This window comes from Megalobrama amblycephala, linkage group LG22 (genome assembly GCF_018812025.1).
Source record: "Megalobrama amblycephala isolate DHTTF-2021 linkage group LG22, ASM1881202v1, whole genome shotgun sequence".
In the NCBI taxonomy this organism is placed as follows: domain Eukaryota; kingdom Metazoa; phylum Chordata; class Actinopteri; order Cypriniformes; family Xenocyprididae; genus Megalobrama; species Megalobrama amblycephala.
This window is the reverse complement of record NC_063065.1, coordinates 2,454,114-2,471,622: the sequence shown is the minus strand read 5'-3', so window position 1 is coordinate 2,471,622 and position 17,509 is coordinate 2,454,114. Positions and strand designations below refer to the sequence as shown.

General features: G+C 36.9%; 1 protein-coding gene across 2 annotated transcripts; it reads left to right on the top strand.

Moving 5' to 3' along the window:
• The first annotated feature begins 492 nt into the window (after positions 1-492).
• Positions 493-16,643, top strand: ppp4r1 (protein phosphatase 4, regulatory subunit 1). 2 transcript variants are annotated; one of them, XM_048174538.1, is made up of 20 exons: positions 493-679; positions 774-815; positions 1,860-1,944; positions 3,638-3,744; positions 3,911-4,053; positions 4,126-4,272; positions 5,467-5,574; positions 5,666-5,731; positions 7,375-7,533; positions 7,605-7,723; positions 7,793-8,217; positions 10,266-10,408; positions 10,699-10,776; positions 10,848-11,033; positions 12,808-12,969; positions 13,044-13,144; positions 13,252-13,372; positions 14,796-14,924; positions 15,004-15,145; positions 15,960-16,643. In XM_048174538.1, the coding sequence occupies exons 1-20, from the start codon at positions 673-675 to the stop codon at positions 16,121-16,123; spliced, it is 2,634 nt and encodes an 877-aa protein (XP_048030495.1). In that variant the 5' UTR covers positions 493-672; the 3' UTR covers positions 16,124-16,643. The 2 variants fall into 2 exon arrangements, with proteins under 2 accessions (XP_048030495.1, XP_048030494.1); XM_048174537.1 differs by having other exon boundaries at positions 1,809-1,944.
• The last annotated feature ends 866 nt before the right edge of the window (positions 16,644-17,509 follow it).

Here is a 17,509-nt window from a genome sequence, read left to right as displayed (position 1 = left end):
TTACTTTTTGTTTGAAATATTGTTTATATTTTTTATATGTACCGACTTGTTCTGTTTGTTAATATTGCAATAATAATAAAAAATAAATAAATAAATAAATAAAAATAAAAAAACTGGTCGAACTGGTCATTTGTGTTCTCCCACGCCACATATTTAAATAATAATAATAATAATAATAACAATAAAATAATAATAATCATCTACCATATTAGACTCCAGTAACAACAACAACAACAAAAAATAAAATATATAAAATGCAATAAAATTATTATTTAACCAAAATTATGTGGCTTCCCAATAATTTTATGTTTTACTCGTACTCTGTTCTGTATAAAAATGTATTAAAAAGATATTTTAAAAATAATTCAATGTCTTAAAATTATGTAATCCACAAACAAACAAACAAATAAATAAATAAATAAATAAATAAATAAAAAACGAATATTTAGAGCGAGTTCTGGTATTCCTCACTGCGCATGCGTTCACACACTCCGTCTGTGCGTGCGCGTTCTAGAGTCTGCCCTCGGCGCGTGCGTGATAAAGGATCAGTGCGCGGGCCCGGCGGCAGTGCTCGAGTGGAGTTCTGAGGCGCGTGTTTGTGTGTTTTTGTGTAGTTTTGTGTAGTTTGTGTCGCGGCGCACAGAAGCGGGTTAAATGTAGAAGCAGCGCACGATGGCGGGTGTGTAGAGCTGAACACACACACTTCTGACTAACACACACACACACACACACACACACACACTCACACTCACTGATCGTGTCGTGTGTTTCAGATCTCTCTCTGCTGCAGGACTCACAGGAGGACACGGACGGATGTGAGTTTATCTCTGTGTGTGTGAGAATAACCTCAACTTTGTGTTTTAATGTGATTCATAAACAGCAGGTCACGTGACCCCGACTGTAATTCTGTGGTAATGTGAGATAAACGCGTGTAAACAGAGCTTTAAAGATCACCATGCCCATAATCATGGTAAAAACATGGTATTTTTGTAATAGTGATGCGCTAGACAGCTGTGTTTGGGTTTGAAATTACTTCATCAAACATGAGGGAAGCTATAAAGAAGACAAATTCAGCTCAAATCAGATATCTGATTAAAGGATTAGTTCACTTTCAAAAAATTTTTCCTGATAATTTACTCACCTCCATGTCATCCAAGATGTTCATGTCTTTCTTTCGTCAGTCGAGTAGAAATGAAGGTTTTTGATGAAAACAGGATTTTTCTCCTTTATAGTGGACTTCAATGGACTCCAAACGGTCCAAAATTACAGTTTCAGTGCAGCTTCAAAGAGCTTTAAATGACACCAGACGAGGAATAAGAGTCTTATCTAGAGAAACCATCGGCCATTTTCTAAAAAAATACAACTGTATATGCTTTATAAACACAAATTATCGCCTTGCACATGCTTCCGCTTTGCGTATTCTTCAAAAAGCTTACGCTGTATGTCCTACGCCTTCACTATTCTACTTGCGTAACGAATGCGGCGCCAGTTCAGTTTTTTCCGTAAGTAGAATAGGGAAGGCGTAGCACATTTATGGCCCTATGATTTATTTTCGACTGAAGAAAGAAGGACATGTTGGATGACGTGGAGGTGAGTAAATTATTAGAATTTTATTTGAAAGTGAACTAATCCTTTAACCCTGTCAATCACATGCATCATTTAACCATGTCAGCGAATAATACCGAATCCTCAAGATTTCACTGAGAAGTTCATCATATAGGATCCGTGACTCTGGATCTCGCGCTGGAATCGCAGAGGATTGTGGGATGTGTGTGTTGTGCTCACGCTGTCTCTGAATGTGTCTGTAGTTGGTGTGGATGGATACAGCTCAGAGTCTGATGCCATTATTATACCTTCAGTGCTGGATTTCGTGACTCAGGATGAGATGTTGACTCCTCTGGGCCGACTCGACAAGTACATCAGCAGCGAGAACGTCTTCAACAGGTGAAGAGTCGTGAATCGCTCACACTGAGTCTGTTTAGAGTCACACACTACTAGTTGGGGGTGTGCGATATTGACAAAAATGATATTTTGTCGAAGATCAGACAATATTTTGCTGAGTGTTTTATTAAAATACAGTAAAAATGTCAGATTGCACGTCATATAGTACCGTTTTTTCCCACCAAATATCTACACAATTACAAATGCCATATTGATTTTATACAACAGTTTAATAAACAAGAAGTTAGACCTGTTTTGCTCTTTTACCAACGAAAATAGTTCCAAACGAATCTACAGAACTGTTTTGACACACAGCAGTGCTTCGTTACTGAATGAATCAATCTGTTTGAACAAATTGGCTGAATGAATGATTCAATGACTCACCCTAATAAGTCAAATGCTTCATTCCTGAAACGATCAGCCGTTTGAATGAATCGGTTGAATTAATGACTCAATGATTCACTCACTAAAGGATTAGTTCACTTCAGAATGAAGTCGCTTCACTATATGAGGAAATAAACTAATGAAATTATTCTCCAGAGCCGCTCTGAAAGTCAATTTAAATGCTTCGTTTGAGAAAACTATCGTCATAAACACAGAGAAACTCAAAGCTCTCGGCAACCCGTCAAAATAAAAGTTTGATTTAACTTGACGGAAACATATTAGTGTTTTACAGTAGAATTTAGATAAATTAATTTATTAATAAATATCTATTTAAAGAATAATATCAGTTCTTCTTCCATGTTAAGTAAAGTAAAGCTCTGTTGTGCAGCACATTGTTTAAAAAGATAAATTAAATGGAATGCGTTCATTTGATTGCCGGAAAAATTAAAATAAGGAACAGAATTTCTGATTTAAAAAAAAAATCATAAAAATGCTTTTTTTAATTAATAAAATTGGTTGTTTTTATGAATTCAATTAATTAGAAATGCTTTTTGATTATTAAAATGTAATTAAACAATTAAAATGGAATCCAGAAACGTGAAAACAGAATTTGGTAAAACTAAAACAGAATTTGAGGGGAAAGAATGAAACAAAAATGTAATTTTTTGTTAAACTTTTAATAAATTGTTGATAAATTGGATAAGTTTCATTGTTTCAATTAATTAGACATGCTTTTTGATTACTAAAATTTAATTTAACCATTCAAATGGAGTCCGAAAGTCTGAAAAACGGAATTTGGGAAAAAAATTAAAACTATTTTCGTTGGTAAAATAGAGCAAAACAGGTCAAACTTCTTGTTTATTAAACTGTTGTATAAAATCAATATTGCATTTGTAATTGTGCTGATTTTCTGGGGGGGAAAAAAGGTACTTTTTTGTGTATAAAAGTGTATAAATTTAAGCCTAAAAGACACATACGACGTGCAATCTGACATTTTTACTGTATTTTAATAGAGTAAATATAGTAAATCACAAAGTGAATGTTTTTATTTGTTTTTTGGTACTTGATAATGTCAGATTGCATGTTGTTAAGACAACAATTACGATATTATAATAGTATTATTTCTACAGTATGCAAATGACCTGCTTCATCCGTCAAAGCATGTTTAAGATGCTGTATCCCATAATGCAGTGCGAGATATATGAAATCCTAGTATAAGAAGCTTTTTTTTTTTTAGTGATCTCAAATCCACTTGTTTTTGCTAGGTCATTCAGCGGTGAAATGTTTTTAATCTTGGATCTGTGCGTTTCAGGCAGATGGTGGCCCGCAGTCTTCTCGACACGCTCCGAGCCGTCAGCGAGGACGAGCGCGAGTGTGTGTCCGTGCTGGAGAGGATCGACAGACTCGCAGATGACTCCGGTACACAGATGATTCACTGATTCACTCTTCTGTCCGGTTCAAAGGACTTGATTTTGATTAGATAACATATTTAATTTGGTATTTTTCCTGTATTATTGTGCATATTTCAGTCATGTTCAGCCATATTTAGGCTTGTGTTTTTAACGGAGTGACGTTTGTTCCTCAGAGCCGACGGTTCGAGCGGAGCTCATGGAGCAGATCCCACATATCGCCATCTTCTGTCAGGAGAACAGACCTTCCATTCCATTCGCTTTCTCGAAGTACCTCTTGCCCATCGTCGTCAGATACCTGGCTGACCAGAATAACCTGGTGAGTGTGAGATCTTTCCATCGCTTGAGGTTGAGGAGCTGATCAAGAGGCTGATGGTGTTTCCTGCGTCAGGTGCGTAAGACGAGTCAGGCGGCGCTGCTGGTTCTGCTGGAGCAGGAGCTCATCGAGCGAGGAGACGTGGAGAACCTGGTGTGTCCCGTGTTGGTGGACCTCACCGCTCCCGACAGCAATGATGATGTGAAAACCGAAGCCATGGCGGTGAGAGTCTGCCGATTTCACTCGGATCAGCTGCAGAATGATCTGAAAGTGTCCTATAGTGACTCACTGAAGCGTCTTTCTCTACTTCCACTCGTTTAGAGAACAAACTATCCTAACCTAGGCCTGTCCCATTTTGACAAATAATGTTAAAAACACTGTTGTAAAGTACAAAGAGAGTCAAAGTTTTTCCTTCCTTCGTACGAAATGAAGGTTTGTGGATTTAATGCATTATAATATAAACAAATAAATCACGTAAATATACATTTTCACAGCAATAAAGTAAAACACATGGGCACATTTTATATTATATTATAATTAATTATATAAATATTATTTTTTTACAGCATTAAAAAGTTAATAATATGGGCCTATTTTATTATAATTGTTATAATTATATAAATATTTAGACCATTAAAGACCATTACATTTTTTATTATAAAAATATTTTTCACTGCGTTAAAGTAAATATTGGCCTCTTTTATCTTTTTTTTAAATGATATTATATTTTAATAAGAATTCACAGCATTAACCTAAATAATGACCTATTTTATTATCATTTTAATTATCTTATATAAATATTATTTTTCACAACATTAAAGCAAGTCATATGGGCATTTTATTATCATTCTTATTATTATATTATATTATATTTTAATTATATAAATATTTATTTTTTATAGCATTAAAATACATTTGAACACATTTTATTATAATTTTTATTATATTATATAAATATTAATTTTCACGACATTAAAGTAAATAATACGGGCCTATTTTTTATCAATTTTTATTATATTTTAATTATATAATTTTTTACAACATAAAAGTAAATAATATGGGTCTGTTTTATTATCATTTTTATTATTATATAAATATTTTCACAGCATTAAGGTAAATATGGGCCTATTTAATATTTTATTATTATATAATTTTATAAATATAGTTTTTCACAACATTAAAATTTACAGCATTAAAATAAATAATATCAGTCTATTTTATTATAAACATATTATATTATAAATGATTCCAAGTAAAAAATAATCTATTATGTATACACTGTAAGTGACGAACAAAACAAAATTAAATCGTTAATCACAATTATTTAAATGACAATTAATCGTCAGCACAAAACTCAGACTATCATAACCAGCGCAGCAGACAGGACTGAGTGCTTGTTTCTGATGTTCATCTCAGATTATTTGTAAAATGGCGCCGATGGTGGGGAAGGACATCACAGAGCGACTCTTTCTGCCGCGGTTCTGCGAGATGTGCTGCGACTGCAGGATGTTTCACGTGCGCAAGGTGGGTGATTCTGATTGGCTCGTGTTCGGGAGTCCAGAGGAAGACGCTCTGTCCTCGTCGCTGATCAGAGGCGTGTGTTTGTGTCCCACAGGTCTGTGCGGCGAACTTCGGTGACATCTGCAGCGTTGTTGGAGGAGAGGCAACAGAGGAACTGCTGGTATGATCAACACAGGAAAGATGGGACAAGTTGTCACATGGGTTAGATGGCAGTAACTGTTTTAAGTGCTTGTTTTCTCTAGCAGCAGTTAATTTCTGTAGGTCGGCTTTTTCTGACTTTATAACTCGTAATTCTGACTTTATAACTCAATTCTGACTTTATAACTTGCAATTCCGACTTTATAACTCAATTCCTACTTTATATCTCGCAATTCTGACTTTATAACTCAATTCTGACTTTATATCTCGCAATTCCGACTTTATAACTCAATTCTGACTTTATAACTCGCAATTCCGACTTTATAACTCAATTCCGACTTTATATCTCGCAATTCCGACTTTATAACTCAATTCTGACTTTATAACTCAATTCTGACTTTATAACTCGCAACTCTGACTTTATAACTCAATTCTGACTTTATAACTCAATTCCGACTTTATAACTCGCAATTCCGACTTTATAACTCGCAATTCCTACTTTATATCTCGCAATTCCTACTTTATATCTCGCAATTCCGACTTTATAACTCGCAATTCCGACTTTATAACTCGCAATTCCTACTTTATATCTCGCAATTCCTACTTTATATCTCGCAATTCCGACTTTATAACTCGCAATTCCGACTTTATAACTCGCAATTCCTACTTTATATCTCGCAATTCCGACTTTATATCTCGCAATTCCGACTTTATAACTTGCAATTCCGACTTTATATCTCGCAATTCCGACTTTATAACTCAATTCTGACTTTATAACTCAATTCTGACTTTATATCTCGCAATTCTGACTTTATAACGCAATTCTGACTTTATAACTCGCAATTCCGACTTTATATCTCGCAATTCCGACTTTATAACTCAATTCTGACTTTATAACTCAATTCTGACTTTATATCTCGCAAATTCCGACTTTATAACTTGCAATTCCTACTTTATATCTCGCAATTCCTACTTTATATCTCGCAACTCTGACTTTATATCTCGCAATTCCGACTTTATGTCTCGCAATTCCTACTTTATGTCTCGCAATTCCGACTTTATAACTCAATTCCGACTTTATATCTCGCAAATTCCGACTTTATAACTTGCAATTCCTACTTTATATCTCGCAATTCCTACTTTATGACTCGCAATTCCTACTTTATATCTCGCAATTCCGACTTTATAACGCAATTCCGACTTTATAACTCAATTCCGACTTTATAACTCAATTCTGACTTTATATCTCGCAATTCCGACTTTATAACTCGCAATTCCTACTTTATATCTCGCAATTCCGACTTTATAACGCAATTCCAACTTTATAACTCGTAATTCCGACTTTATAACTCGTAATTCCGACTTTATATCTTGCAAGTGCAAGTCAGAATTGTGAGATAAAAAGTTGCAATTACCTTTTAATTTTTAGGCTTTTGAAGTCAAGATTTTAAAGTTTTCTGTAGAAACTGACTTTCAAAAATAACACACTGGGGTAAAATGTGACAACTAGCCCTGCTCTGCTCTTTTTATGAGTCTGTTTTGAACAGAGTTTGAAAAAGGCTCAAAATCAGACTACATAAATGTTGTGATGTTATCAACTCTGATTTGTTTGGTATAGTTGTCTGAGGTGTCTTCCTGTCCTTCCTCTCTCTCTTTCCTGTCCAGCTGCCGCGTTTCTTCCAGCTCTGCTCGGATAACGTGTGGGGCGTGCGGAAGGCCTGCGCCGAGTGCTTCATGACGGTGTCCTCGGCCACGTCTCCAGAAGTGCGGCGGACGAAACTCTCGTCTCTGTTCATCAGTCTGATCAGCGATCCCTCCCGCTGGGTACGCCCAATCCGTTTAATCTCTTCTGTGTTGTCCGTTCTGTGTTAATGAGCGTGTGCTGCGGTCGGCAGGTGCGTCAGGCCGCGTTTCAGTCCTTGGGTCAGTTCATCTCGACGTTCGCGAGCCCCAGCAGTAACGTGGGTCAGTACTTCAGAGACGAGGGCAACTGGAGCGGAGCGCAAACGCACAGGTGAGACGACTGACTGATGAAGAGCTCTGAGGATCAACCTTCACTCGCTCACGTCTGTGTCTCGTTCAGCACAAACGCAGATGCCGCCGGCAGCTCGTCCGCAGCAGAGACGTCTGCTGCTTCCCACAATCCCTCTGTATGTGAGGAGCAGGATGTGGCGGAGGAGGGCGGAGGTGAGCAGACGGCGGAGGTCCTGACGGAAGACGATTCTAAGTGCCTTCCTGAAGAGACGGAGGCTTCGTCTGGAGCCGACGAGGATCCACCGGCATCAGCTCGGGACGATCCCTCGCCCTCGCCCGCTCCACAAGACGAGCAGGAGCTCTTTAACTCCTTCCACTACTGGAGGACGCCCATCCCGGAGATCGATCTGGACCTGGAGCTGCTGGAGGAGGAGGAGGAGGAGAAGCGGCCGTCCGCTCCGGCGCTGGGCAGGAAACAGCTGGAGGAACTCATCGAAAACCTGGAGCCGCACATCGACGACCCAGATGTCAAAGGTGAGCGGTGGAGCTTTCTCATTAAGTGGATTTGACATGATTGATATTGAGATTATTGATATTGATATTGATATTGATATTGATATTGATATCGCCCAGCTCTAGTTACTGGATCTGACAAACTTTGCACTACGAACACAGTACAGCCAAATACTGTCACATTCATCAATAAGAGGTTTCAGGAACAGAAGCCTTAAAGCAGCTGGAGCGAGACCTTTGTGTCAGTGGAAGGAAACGAGCACAGGAAGTTACTGAAACACTGAGCCGAAAAACAGAAGGAGTGACGCACAATAACTGCAGTCTGTGTGTTCTGAAGTAACAGGCTTTGCTTCACATCTGATCGTGTTTTAAAGAGGACTTTGTCTTTCTTTAGTGTGTAATGCTGCGGTTTGATATGTAAGCTTGTTTCCGCCATGAAATGAAAAAGGGAATTGTGACTTTTTATCTCACAATTCTGAGGTTTTTTTTCTCAGAATTGCAAGTTTATTTCTCGCAATTCGGACTTTATAACTCAATTCGGACTTTATAACTCGCAATTCTGACTTTTTATCACGCAATTCTGACTTTATATCTCACAATTCGGACTTTATATCTCGCAATTCTGACTTTATATCTCGCAATTCGGACTTTATAACTCGCAATTCTGACTTTATATCTCGCAATTCGGACTTTATAACTCGCAATTCTGACTTTATATCTCGCAATTCGGACTTTATAACTCGCAATTCTGACTTTATATCTCGCAATTCGGACTTTATAACTCGCAATTCTGACTTTATATCTCGCAATTCGGACTTTATAACTCGCAATTCTGACTTTATATCTCGCAATTCGGACTTTATAACTCGCAATTCTGACTTTATATCTCGCAATTCGGACTTTATAACTCGCAATTCTGACTTTATATCTCGCAATTCGGACTTTATAACTCGCAATTCTGACTTTATCTCGCAATTCGGACTTTATAACTCGCAATTCTGACTTTATATCTCGCAATTCTGACTTTATATCTCGCAATTCGGACTTTATAACTCGCAATTCTGACTTTTTATCACGCAATTCGGACTTTATAACTCGCAATTCGGACTTTATATCTCGCAATTCGGACTTTATATCTCGCAATTCGGACTTTATAACTCGCAATTCGGACTTTATATCAAGTAATTCGGACTTTATATCTCGCAATTCGGACTTTATAACTCGCAATTCTGACTTTATATCTCGCAATTCGGACTTTATATCTCGCAATTCGGACTTTATAACTCGCAATTCTGACTTTTTATCACGCAATTCGGACTTTATAACTCGCAATTCGGACTTTATATCTCGCAATTCGGACTTTATATCTCGCAATTCGGACTTTATAACTCGCAATTCGGACTTTATATCAAGTAATTCAGACTTTATATCTCGCAATTCTGACTTTTTATCACGCAATTCTGACTTTATATCTCGCAATTCGGACTTTATAACTCGCAATTCGGACTTTTTATCTCACAATTCTGACTTTATATCAAGTAATTCAGACTTTATAACTCATAATTCTGACTTTTTATCACACAATTCTGACTTTATATCTCAATTCTGACTTTATATCAAGCAATTCGGACTTTATAACTCAATTCTGACTTTATATCTCGCAATTCTGACTTTATAACTCGCAATTCCGAGAAAAAAAGTTGGAATTACCGTTTTTAATTTTTTTTGTAGTGGTGGAAACAAGCTTCCATAGTTGGAGCATGAATATCTCTATATCAGAGTCAGTGTTTCTGAACTCCCTGAAACGCCTCCATCTTGAGTTTTCTTCACAATATTCCTCATTTTAAATGATTCATATGCAGAATAAAGGGGCGGGGCCTGGTTGAGTTAGTTAGTAGTGTGTTGAAACTGGCGGTTATGGTTAGGGGCGGGACATTGTGCTTCATAGAGACAGGAACTAAACAGAGCGTTACTGACACACTGGGAAGAGAGGAGCTGAACAATGGAGAATATGAGGAAAATAATCAACATTCATGCATGAAAACCTTCTGTGTTGATCTGTTTTCCAGCACAAGTGGATGTCCTGACGGCTGCTCTGAGAGCCACAGCGCTGGACTCTGGATTGGAAGACGCTTTCCTGGAGCCCCGAGCGGCACAATCCAATCCCTTCAGCTCCCAACATTCCTCTGAGCTCCATTCAGACGACACACAGGTGAACACAACGCATTGGGATCATGTTGATGCTGTTTTAACTTTGATAATTACAATCATATTATACTAGTTTCATGATCCTGATCTGTCTCAAAGCCCAACACATGTTTTTAAGCATTAAGAGTTAAGTTCAATTCATTAATGTGAATCCGTCTGATTCCAAACTGATTTGTTCAGCATTTTTCATGTATTACTAAAATGTTTATCAAATATCTGTAGGTAAACGTTGCTCTTTAGAACTATCATTATATTAGTGAATAGAAATGAAAAGAAGTATGTTGCGTGTTTCAGAGGCGTGATGACGACGATGATTCTGACGTGAGCGACAGCAGCGTGAATCCTGAAGACGAGAGGAAATCTAAACAGCAGGTCAGTTGATCATCCCATCATGAGCTCAATCCCATCATGCTCTGCTCTGACGCGTGTGCCGCCCACTGCAGGATGTAGTTCCTCAGGCTTTACTGGACCAGTATCTGTCCATGACGGACCCGTCGCGCGCTCAGACCGTGGACATGGAGATCGCCAAGCACTGCGCCTACAGTCTGCCTGGTGTGGCGCTGACGTTAGGACGGCAGAACTGGCACTGCCTGCGCGACACGTACGAGACGCTGGCCTCCGACATGCAGGTGCTTGTTTCCAATTATTCATATTATACACGCACAAGACTCTTGTTACCTCATACAATGTGTAATATTTTATTATTATTTTATTATTATTTTTTTTTTTTTTACAAGACTAGGACACATTTCTCAATACTTTTTCAAAACTATCCTTTTTTTAACTTGGCACAGCGAGAGGGGTTTATGAGTGTATTTGTGCTGGTACCTTTGGCAGGTTTAAATTGATTTTTACCCATTATGGGTTTGTTTACCTTTATAAAGTATGGAGTCCTGCACATGACATGCAAGAGAAAAATAAAAAAGTAAATCGAATGACGACTACTTTTCCTCGATTTATAAATCATGCTCATGATTTAGCAAATTTGGAGAATGATTTATTAAATCATGCACACAATTTGGCCTACCAATTTATCCCCCCCCCCCCCCCGCATGTCCATAATAAAGCCATTTTCATTTTCTTATGCATCATCTTTTGTCAAATTCTTACATTTAATCAAATTGAATCGAATAATTAGACACAGTAAGGCTGTTACCAATCAAATTAAATCGCTATCAACAAAATTAATCTTTGCAATGCGTTTAACCTGCAGTTACAAACACATAATTTTTGATGTTTTAAACATAAAACGTTGAATATTGATAATTGAAATGTTTGTTTTTTTCTTTTTTTTTTTTTCAAAAAATGAAAAGATTCTTTAAATGTGAAATTAAGTCCATGTTACTGAGTCACTGTTAATGAGCGAATCATTCATTAAAACGATTCATTCATTCAGTAACGAAGCACTGCTGTGGCTTTGATTGAAACTATTTTCAAAGCAAAAACAGGCAATATTGTGTCTAAAATGTCAGTCATTTAATATTTACTTCTTGGTTATTACTTTTCACTTCTTTTTTTTCTTTTGTCTTTCTTTTCTTTTTTTTTGTTTCTTTTTAATTTTTTAATTTTTCTTTTCTTTTATTTGTCATTTTTCATTATTTCTTTCACTTTTGTTTACTCCTTTCTTTCTTTTTCTTTCTTTCACTTTCCTTTACTTTTACTTTCTTTTACTTTCGTTTTCTTTATTTCACTTTCATTTTATTTTTTTTTAACATTCTTTCCTTTTTCTTTCTATATTTGTTTTCTTTTTCTTTTTAAATTAATTTATTTTCTTTCCCCTTTTAAATTTTTGTTTTTAATTTTCATTTTTCCCGTTTTTTTCCCCCTCTTTATTTGTATTTTTTTCCTTTTTATTTTGTTCTTTTTTTCTTGTCTTTTTTTAATTTTTAATTTTCAAAAAATGAAAAGATACTTTAAATGTGAAATTAAGTCCATGTTACCGAGTCACTGTTAATGAGCGAGTCATTGAGATTCAACCGATTCATTCAAACGGCTGATTCATTCAGGAGCGAAGCATTTGAATGTCTTCATGAGTGAGTCATTGAATCATTCATTAAAACGATTCGTTCATTCAGTAATGAAGCACTGCTGTGGCTTTGATTGAAACTATTTTCAAAGCAAAAACAGGCAATATTGTGTCTAAAATGTCTAACTTCTTGGTTATTGAACTGTCGAATTAAAATCAATACCACATTTGTAATCATGCTGATGTTTGGAGAAGAAACGCCACTTTTCGTCTGATATTGATTAACTATTTTACGTGATATAAATATAAAAAAACATACAGAGGTATTTTTGGCCCTTATCTTGAGTACGGACCAACAATCATGATACTATCGTAAATAATATAAATCCAACACCCTTCCGCATCAGTTAATGTGTGTGTGTGTGTGTGTGTGTCAGTGGAAGGTGCGGCGGACGCTGGCGTTCTCCATCCATGAGCTGGCTCTGATCCTGGGAGATCAGCTGACGGCCGCTCATCTGGTGCCCATCTTCAACAGCTTCCTGAAGGACCTGGACGAGGTCCGCATCGGCGTCCTCAAACACCTCTACGACTTCCTCAAGGTCCGGTCCGCTCCGTCACTCAGTGTGTGTGTGAGGATGATGATGATGATGGTCATGTGGTGTTCCTCTTTCAGCTGCTGCATCAGGACACCAGGAGGAAGTATCTGTACCAGCTGCAGGAGTTCCTGGTGACGGACAACAGCCGCAACTGGAGGTTTCGCTCCGAGCTGGCCGAGTACGACTGCGCTGCGCTGTGTGTGGTGATGATGTCACTGATGATGTCGCTGATGATGTCATGTCTCAGTGTGTGTGTGTGTGTGTGTGTGTGTGTGTTTGTGACAGGCAGCTGGTGTTGTTGCTGGAGCTGTACAGCGCGCAGGACGTCCACGACTATCTGAGACCGCTGGCCTTCTGTCTCTGCACTGACCGCGTGTCGTCCGTTCGCTGGACGTCCTACAGACTGGTACTGTCCCTCTCTCTTTCACTTTCACCTTTCTTTTTCCTTTTCCTTTCACTTTCTTTGATTTTCTTTTTCTTTTACTATTTCACTTTCTCTTTCTTTCACTTTCTTTCTTTTCCTTTTCCTTTTTTCCTTTTCACTTTTTCTCTTTTACTTTCTTTTTCATTTTAATTTCTATTTGTCATTTTTTCTTTTTCTTTCACTTTCCTTTACTCCTTTCTTTCACTTTTTTCTTTCATACTCTTTCTTTCTTTTTCTTTTCTTTTATTTCACTTTCATTTTCTTATTTTTAACATTCTTTTCTTTTTTCTTTTCTCATTTCTTTTATTTTCCTTTTCCTTTATTTTTTGTGATTTTTTGCATTTTTTTAAATCAATTTTTCTTTTTATTTTCTTTCCTCTTAAACTTTTTTTCTTTTTTCTTCTTTCTTTTACTTCACTTTTTCTTTCTTTCTTTTTTTTCCTTTTTCTTTCTTTTTAATTTAATTTCTTTTATTTTATTTGTCATTTTTCTTTCTTTTTCTTTCACTTTCCTTTACTCCTTTTTCTTTTCACTTTTTTCTTATTTTTTAACATTCTTTCCTTTTTTCTTTCCTCGTTTCTTTTAATTTCTTTTCCTTTATTTTTTTGTGATTTTGCTTTTCTTTTTAAATCAATTTTATTTTTTTCCTTCTTTATTTGTATTTTTTTCCTTTTTCTTTTTTCTTTTTTTCTTGTCTTATTTCCTTTTTCTTTTAGTTTTTAGTTTCTTTATTAGATTCTTTTATTTATTTATTTATTTTTTTCTGTCTTGGTCATTTCAGGTGAGACTGGAGTGATGTTTGAATCATGAATGAATCATTCTGGTTCTAATGAGTCGTTTCTCTGAATGAATCATTCTGGTTCCAGTGAGTCGTTCCTCTGAATGAATTGCTCTGTTTCTAATGAGTCGTTTCTCTGAATGAATCATTCTGGTTCCAGTGAGTCGTTCCTCTGAATGAATCATTCTGGTTCTAATGAGTCGTTCCTCTGAATGAATCGCTCTGGTTCTAATGAGTCGTTTCTCTGAATGAATCATTCTGGTTCCAGTGAGTCGTTCCTCTGAATGAATCATTCTGGTTCTAATGAGTCGTTCCTCTGAATGAATCGCTCTGTTTCTAATGAGTCGTTTCTCTGAATGAATCATTCTGGTTCCAGTGAGTCATTCCTCTGAATGAATCATTCTGGTTCTAGTGAGTCGTTTCTCTGAATGAATCATTCTGGTTCCAGTGAGTCATTCCTCTGAATGAATCATTCTGGTTCTAATGAGTCGTTCCTCTGAATGAATCGCTCTGTTTCTAATGAGTCGTTTCTCTGAATGAATCATTCTGGTTCCAGTGAGTCATTCCTCTGAATGAATCATTCTGGTTCCAGTGAGTCGTTCCTCTCAAAGATTTGCTGTGTTTCAGGTGAGCGAGATCATCAGGAAGTTGTCATCGTGTTCGTCTCTGCTGGTGAGTTTTCTGGGCGAGCTGGTGGAGAAGTTCTGTCACTCTCAGAAGTGGTCCGGCCGGCAGGCGTTTGCCTTCGTCTGTCAGGTGAGACGCACTCTTCCTCCTCCTCCTGCTCATCATCATCAGTGTGGATTGTCCTGACGCGCAGCTCTGTGTTGGTCAGTTGTCCATCGAGGAGGAGTGTCTGACTCTGGATCAGTTCTCGGAGCACCTGCTTCCTCCGCTGCTGCAGCTGGCGACGGATCCCGTTCCCAACGTCCGAGTCCTGCTGGCCAAAACCCTGCGGCAGACGCTGCTGGAGCGAGGTGTGTGCACATCATTTCATCCGTTTCTTGTTTATTTTTTTATTTTCTTCTTCCTTTTTCTCATGTATTTTTTTTCTTTTGTCCTCTTTTCTCTCTTTGTGTATTTTTATTTTTTTTTCTTATTTTCATTTTTATTTTCCCCTTTTCTTTATTTCTTTATCCTTTTCACGTTTCTTTTCTTTATTGCTTTTTCTGTTTGTTTTTTTTCTTCATTTTATTCTTTATTTTTTTCTTTTTTCCTTTTTTCTTGTTTGTCTCTTTTCATATTTATTTTAGTTCTATTGTTATTTGTTTATCTTTTAATATTTTCTTTGCTTTTTTATTCTTTTTGTCTTTTTATAGATTTCATATTTTCATTCTTTGTTTATTTTTTTGGTCTATTTTGTCTTTTTTCATTTTATTTATATTTTTCCCTTTTTTATTTGTATTTTTTTCTTTGTTTCCTTTTATTCATTTAGCTTTTTTCTGTCTCTTTTCCTTTCATTTTATTTCCCCTCCCTTTTTTCTTTATTTTCTTTATTGCTGCTTTATTTCATTTTGTTTATTTCTCCTCTATTTTTTTTATTTGTATTTCTTTTCTTTTTTTTTTCTCTTTAACATTTTTTCTTTTTTTTCTCTTTATTTTTTTGTCTGAATTTTGTTCATTCTTCAGTTTTTTTTTTTTCATTTTATTTTCTTTTTCCTTTATTTATTTTGTGCTTTTTTGCTTGTTTATTTTTCTTCCCCACCTCATGTTGTTCTTTGCGCTCATTCTGTGTGTGTGTGTGTGTGTGTGTGTGTGTGTGTGTGTGTGTGTGTGTGTGTTCTCCTGTAGAGTATTTCCTGAACTCTGCCGGCTGCCAGCAGGAGGCGCTGGAGCACACTCTGGTCGCTCTGCAGACGGACGTGGACAAAGACGTCAAATACTTTGCCAGCGTCCATCCCGGAAGCACCCGTCTGAACGAGGACGCCATGAGCACCACGTCCTCCACATACTGAACACAGACTTCTAACAGCTTTCCCAGAATGCATCTCACTACAGCCCCTGGGTTATTTGTGGGGTTTTGTGCGTTCTCTCTCTCTTTTATTTTGCCACAGAAGCCTTAAACGCGTCTTCCTTAAACCAGAGAATACTTGAACAGCTGGAGAAATCAAACAACTAAACCGTTGACATGTGACCGGGCCGGCGGCCGGTCGACGGCTCTAATATATGCTGCATATATATATCAGTGACGGGACGCGTCTGTCTGATCTCAAGGGCTCGAGCGTCGCTCTTTTAATCTTCAGCGCAGCACATTGTTGTACTGATGGACACGGTCACACGTCTGCTCAGACGAACCATGTGATCTGGTGTTTTTAACGGAAATCACGAGTGGTCCATGTGAACATTCAATCTGAAACTCACTTGAAGCCTTGAGTGTTTTAATGCAAAACTCTTCTGTATATATTCCTGTTTTTGATCATGAATAGCTGATGTTATTCTCTTAACCTGTCCAGAATAAAGTTTCAGATGAAATCACTTCCTGTTGTTCTCACTGTTGAAGATGATCAAGTCGTATACATTAACATTAATGTCTTATGAACAAACATGAATTTACAATAAATCAGTAGCCAATTTAGTTCTTCAACTGCAATCATTTCAAATATTGAGATTTAATATTTCAATAATTTTATAACACTTTGCAATATTTTCTTTTTTGTTTATATTAGGTAATGCATTAACTAACAATGAACAATATATTGTTAGCACATTTAACCTTAAAGGACACCTATAATGCCCCTTTCACAAGATGTAATATCAGTCTCTGGTGTCTCCAGAATGTGTGTGTGAAGTTTCAGCTCAAAATCCCCCACAGATCATTTATTATAGTCAAATTTGCCCCTATTTGGGTGTGAGTGAAAACACGCCTTTTTGTGTGTGTCCCTTTAAATGCAAATGAGCTGCTGCTCCCGCCCCCTTTCCAGAAGAGGGTGGAGCTTTAACAGCTCAACAACAACAAAGCTGGAGAATCTCACGCAGCCAAAATGAGGATTGTCAGTAACGGCTATCCTCGACACTGACGTTATCAGACACATTTGGTGCTTTAATATGATCTGTAAATGTCTTGAGATTAGCATTAATTGTTCATGTTAAATTAAACCTTATTGTAAAGTTTTTACCCTTTTTGTCGACAACTTCACAATAAAAATGGCAACAGCTTAAACGTTATTTCAGAGCTTCAACTTACATTTTGATGAAAGATTATGAAGCTTTTATCTCCTGCTCACTGACTGATTCATAAATAAACATCAGAAACATGTAAATGTTTCATATTGAGATTTCTGTTTGACAATCATAACCAGAACTCAAACTCAAGTGAACGTCACACGTAATGAAAGTTGAGT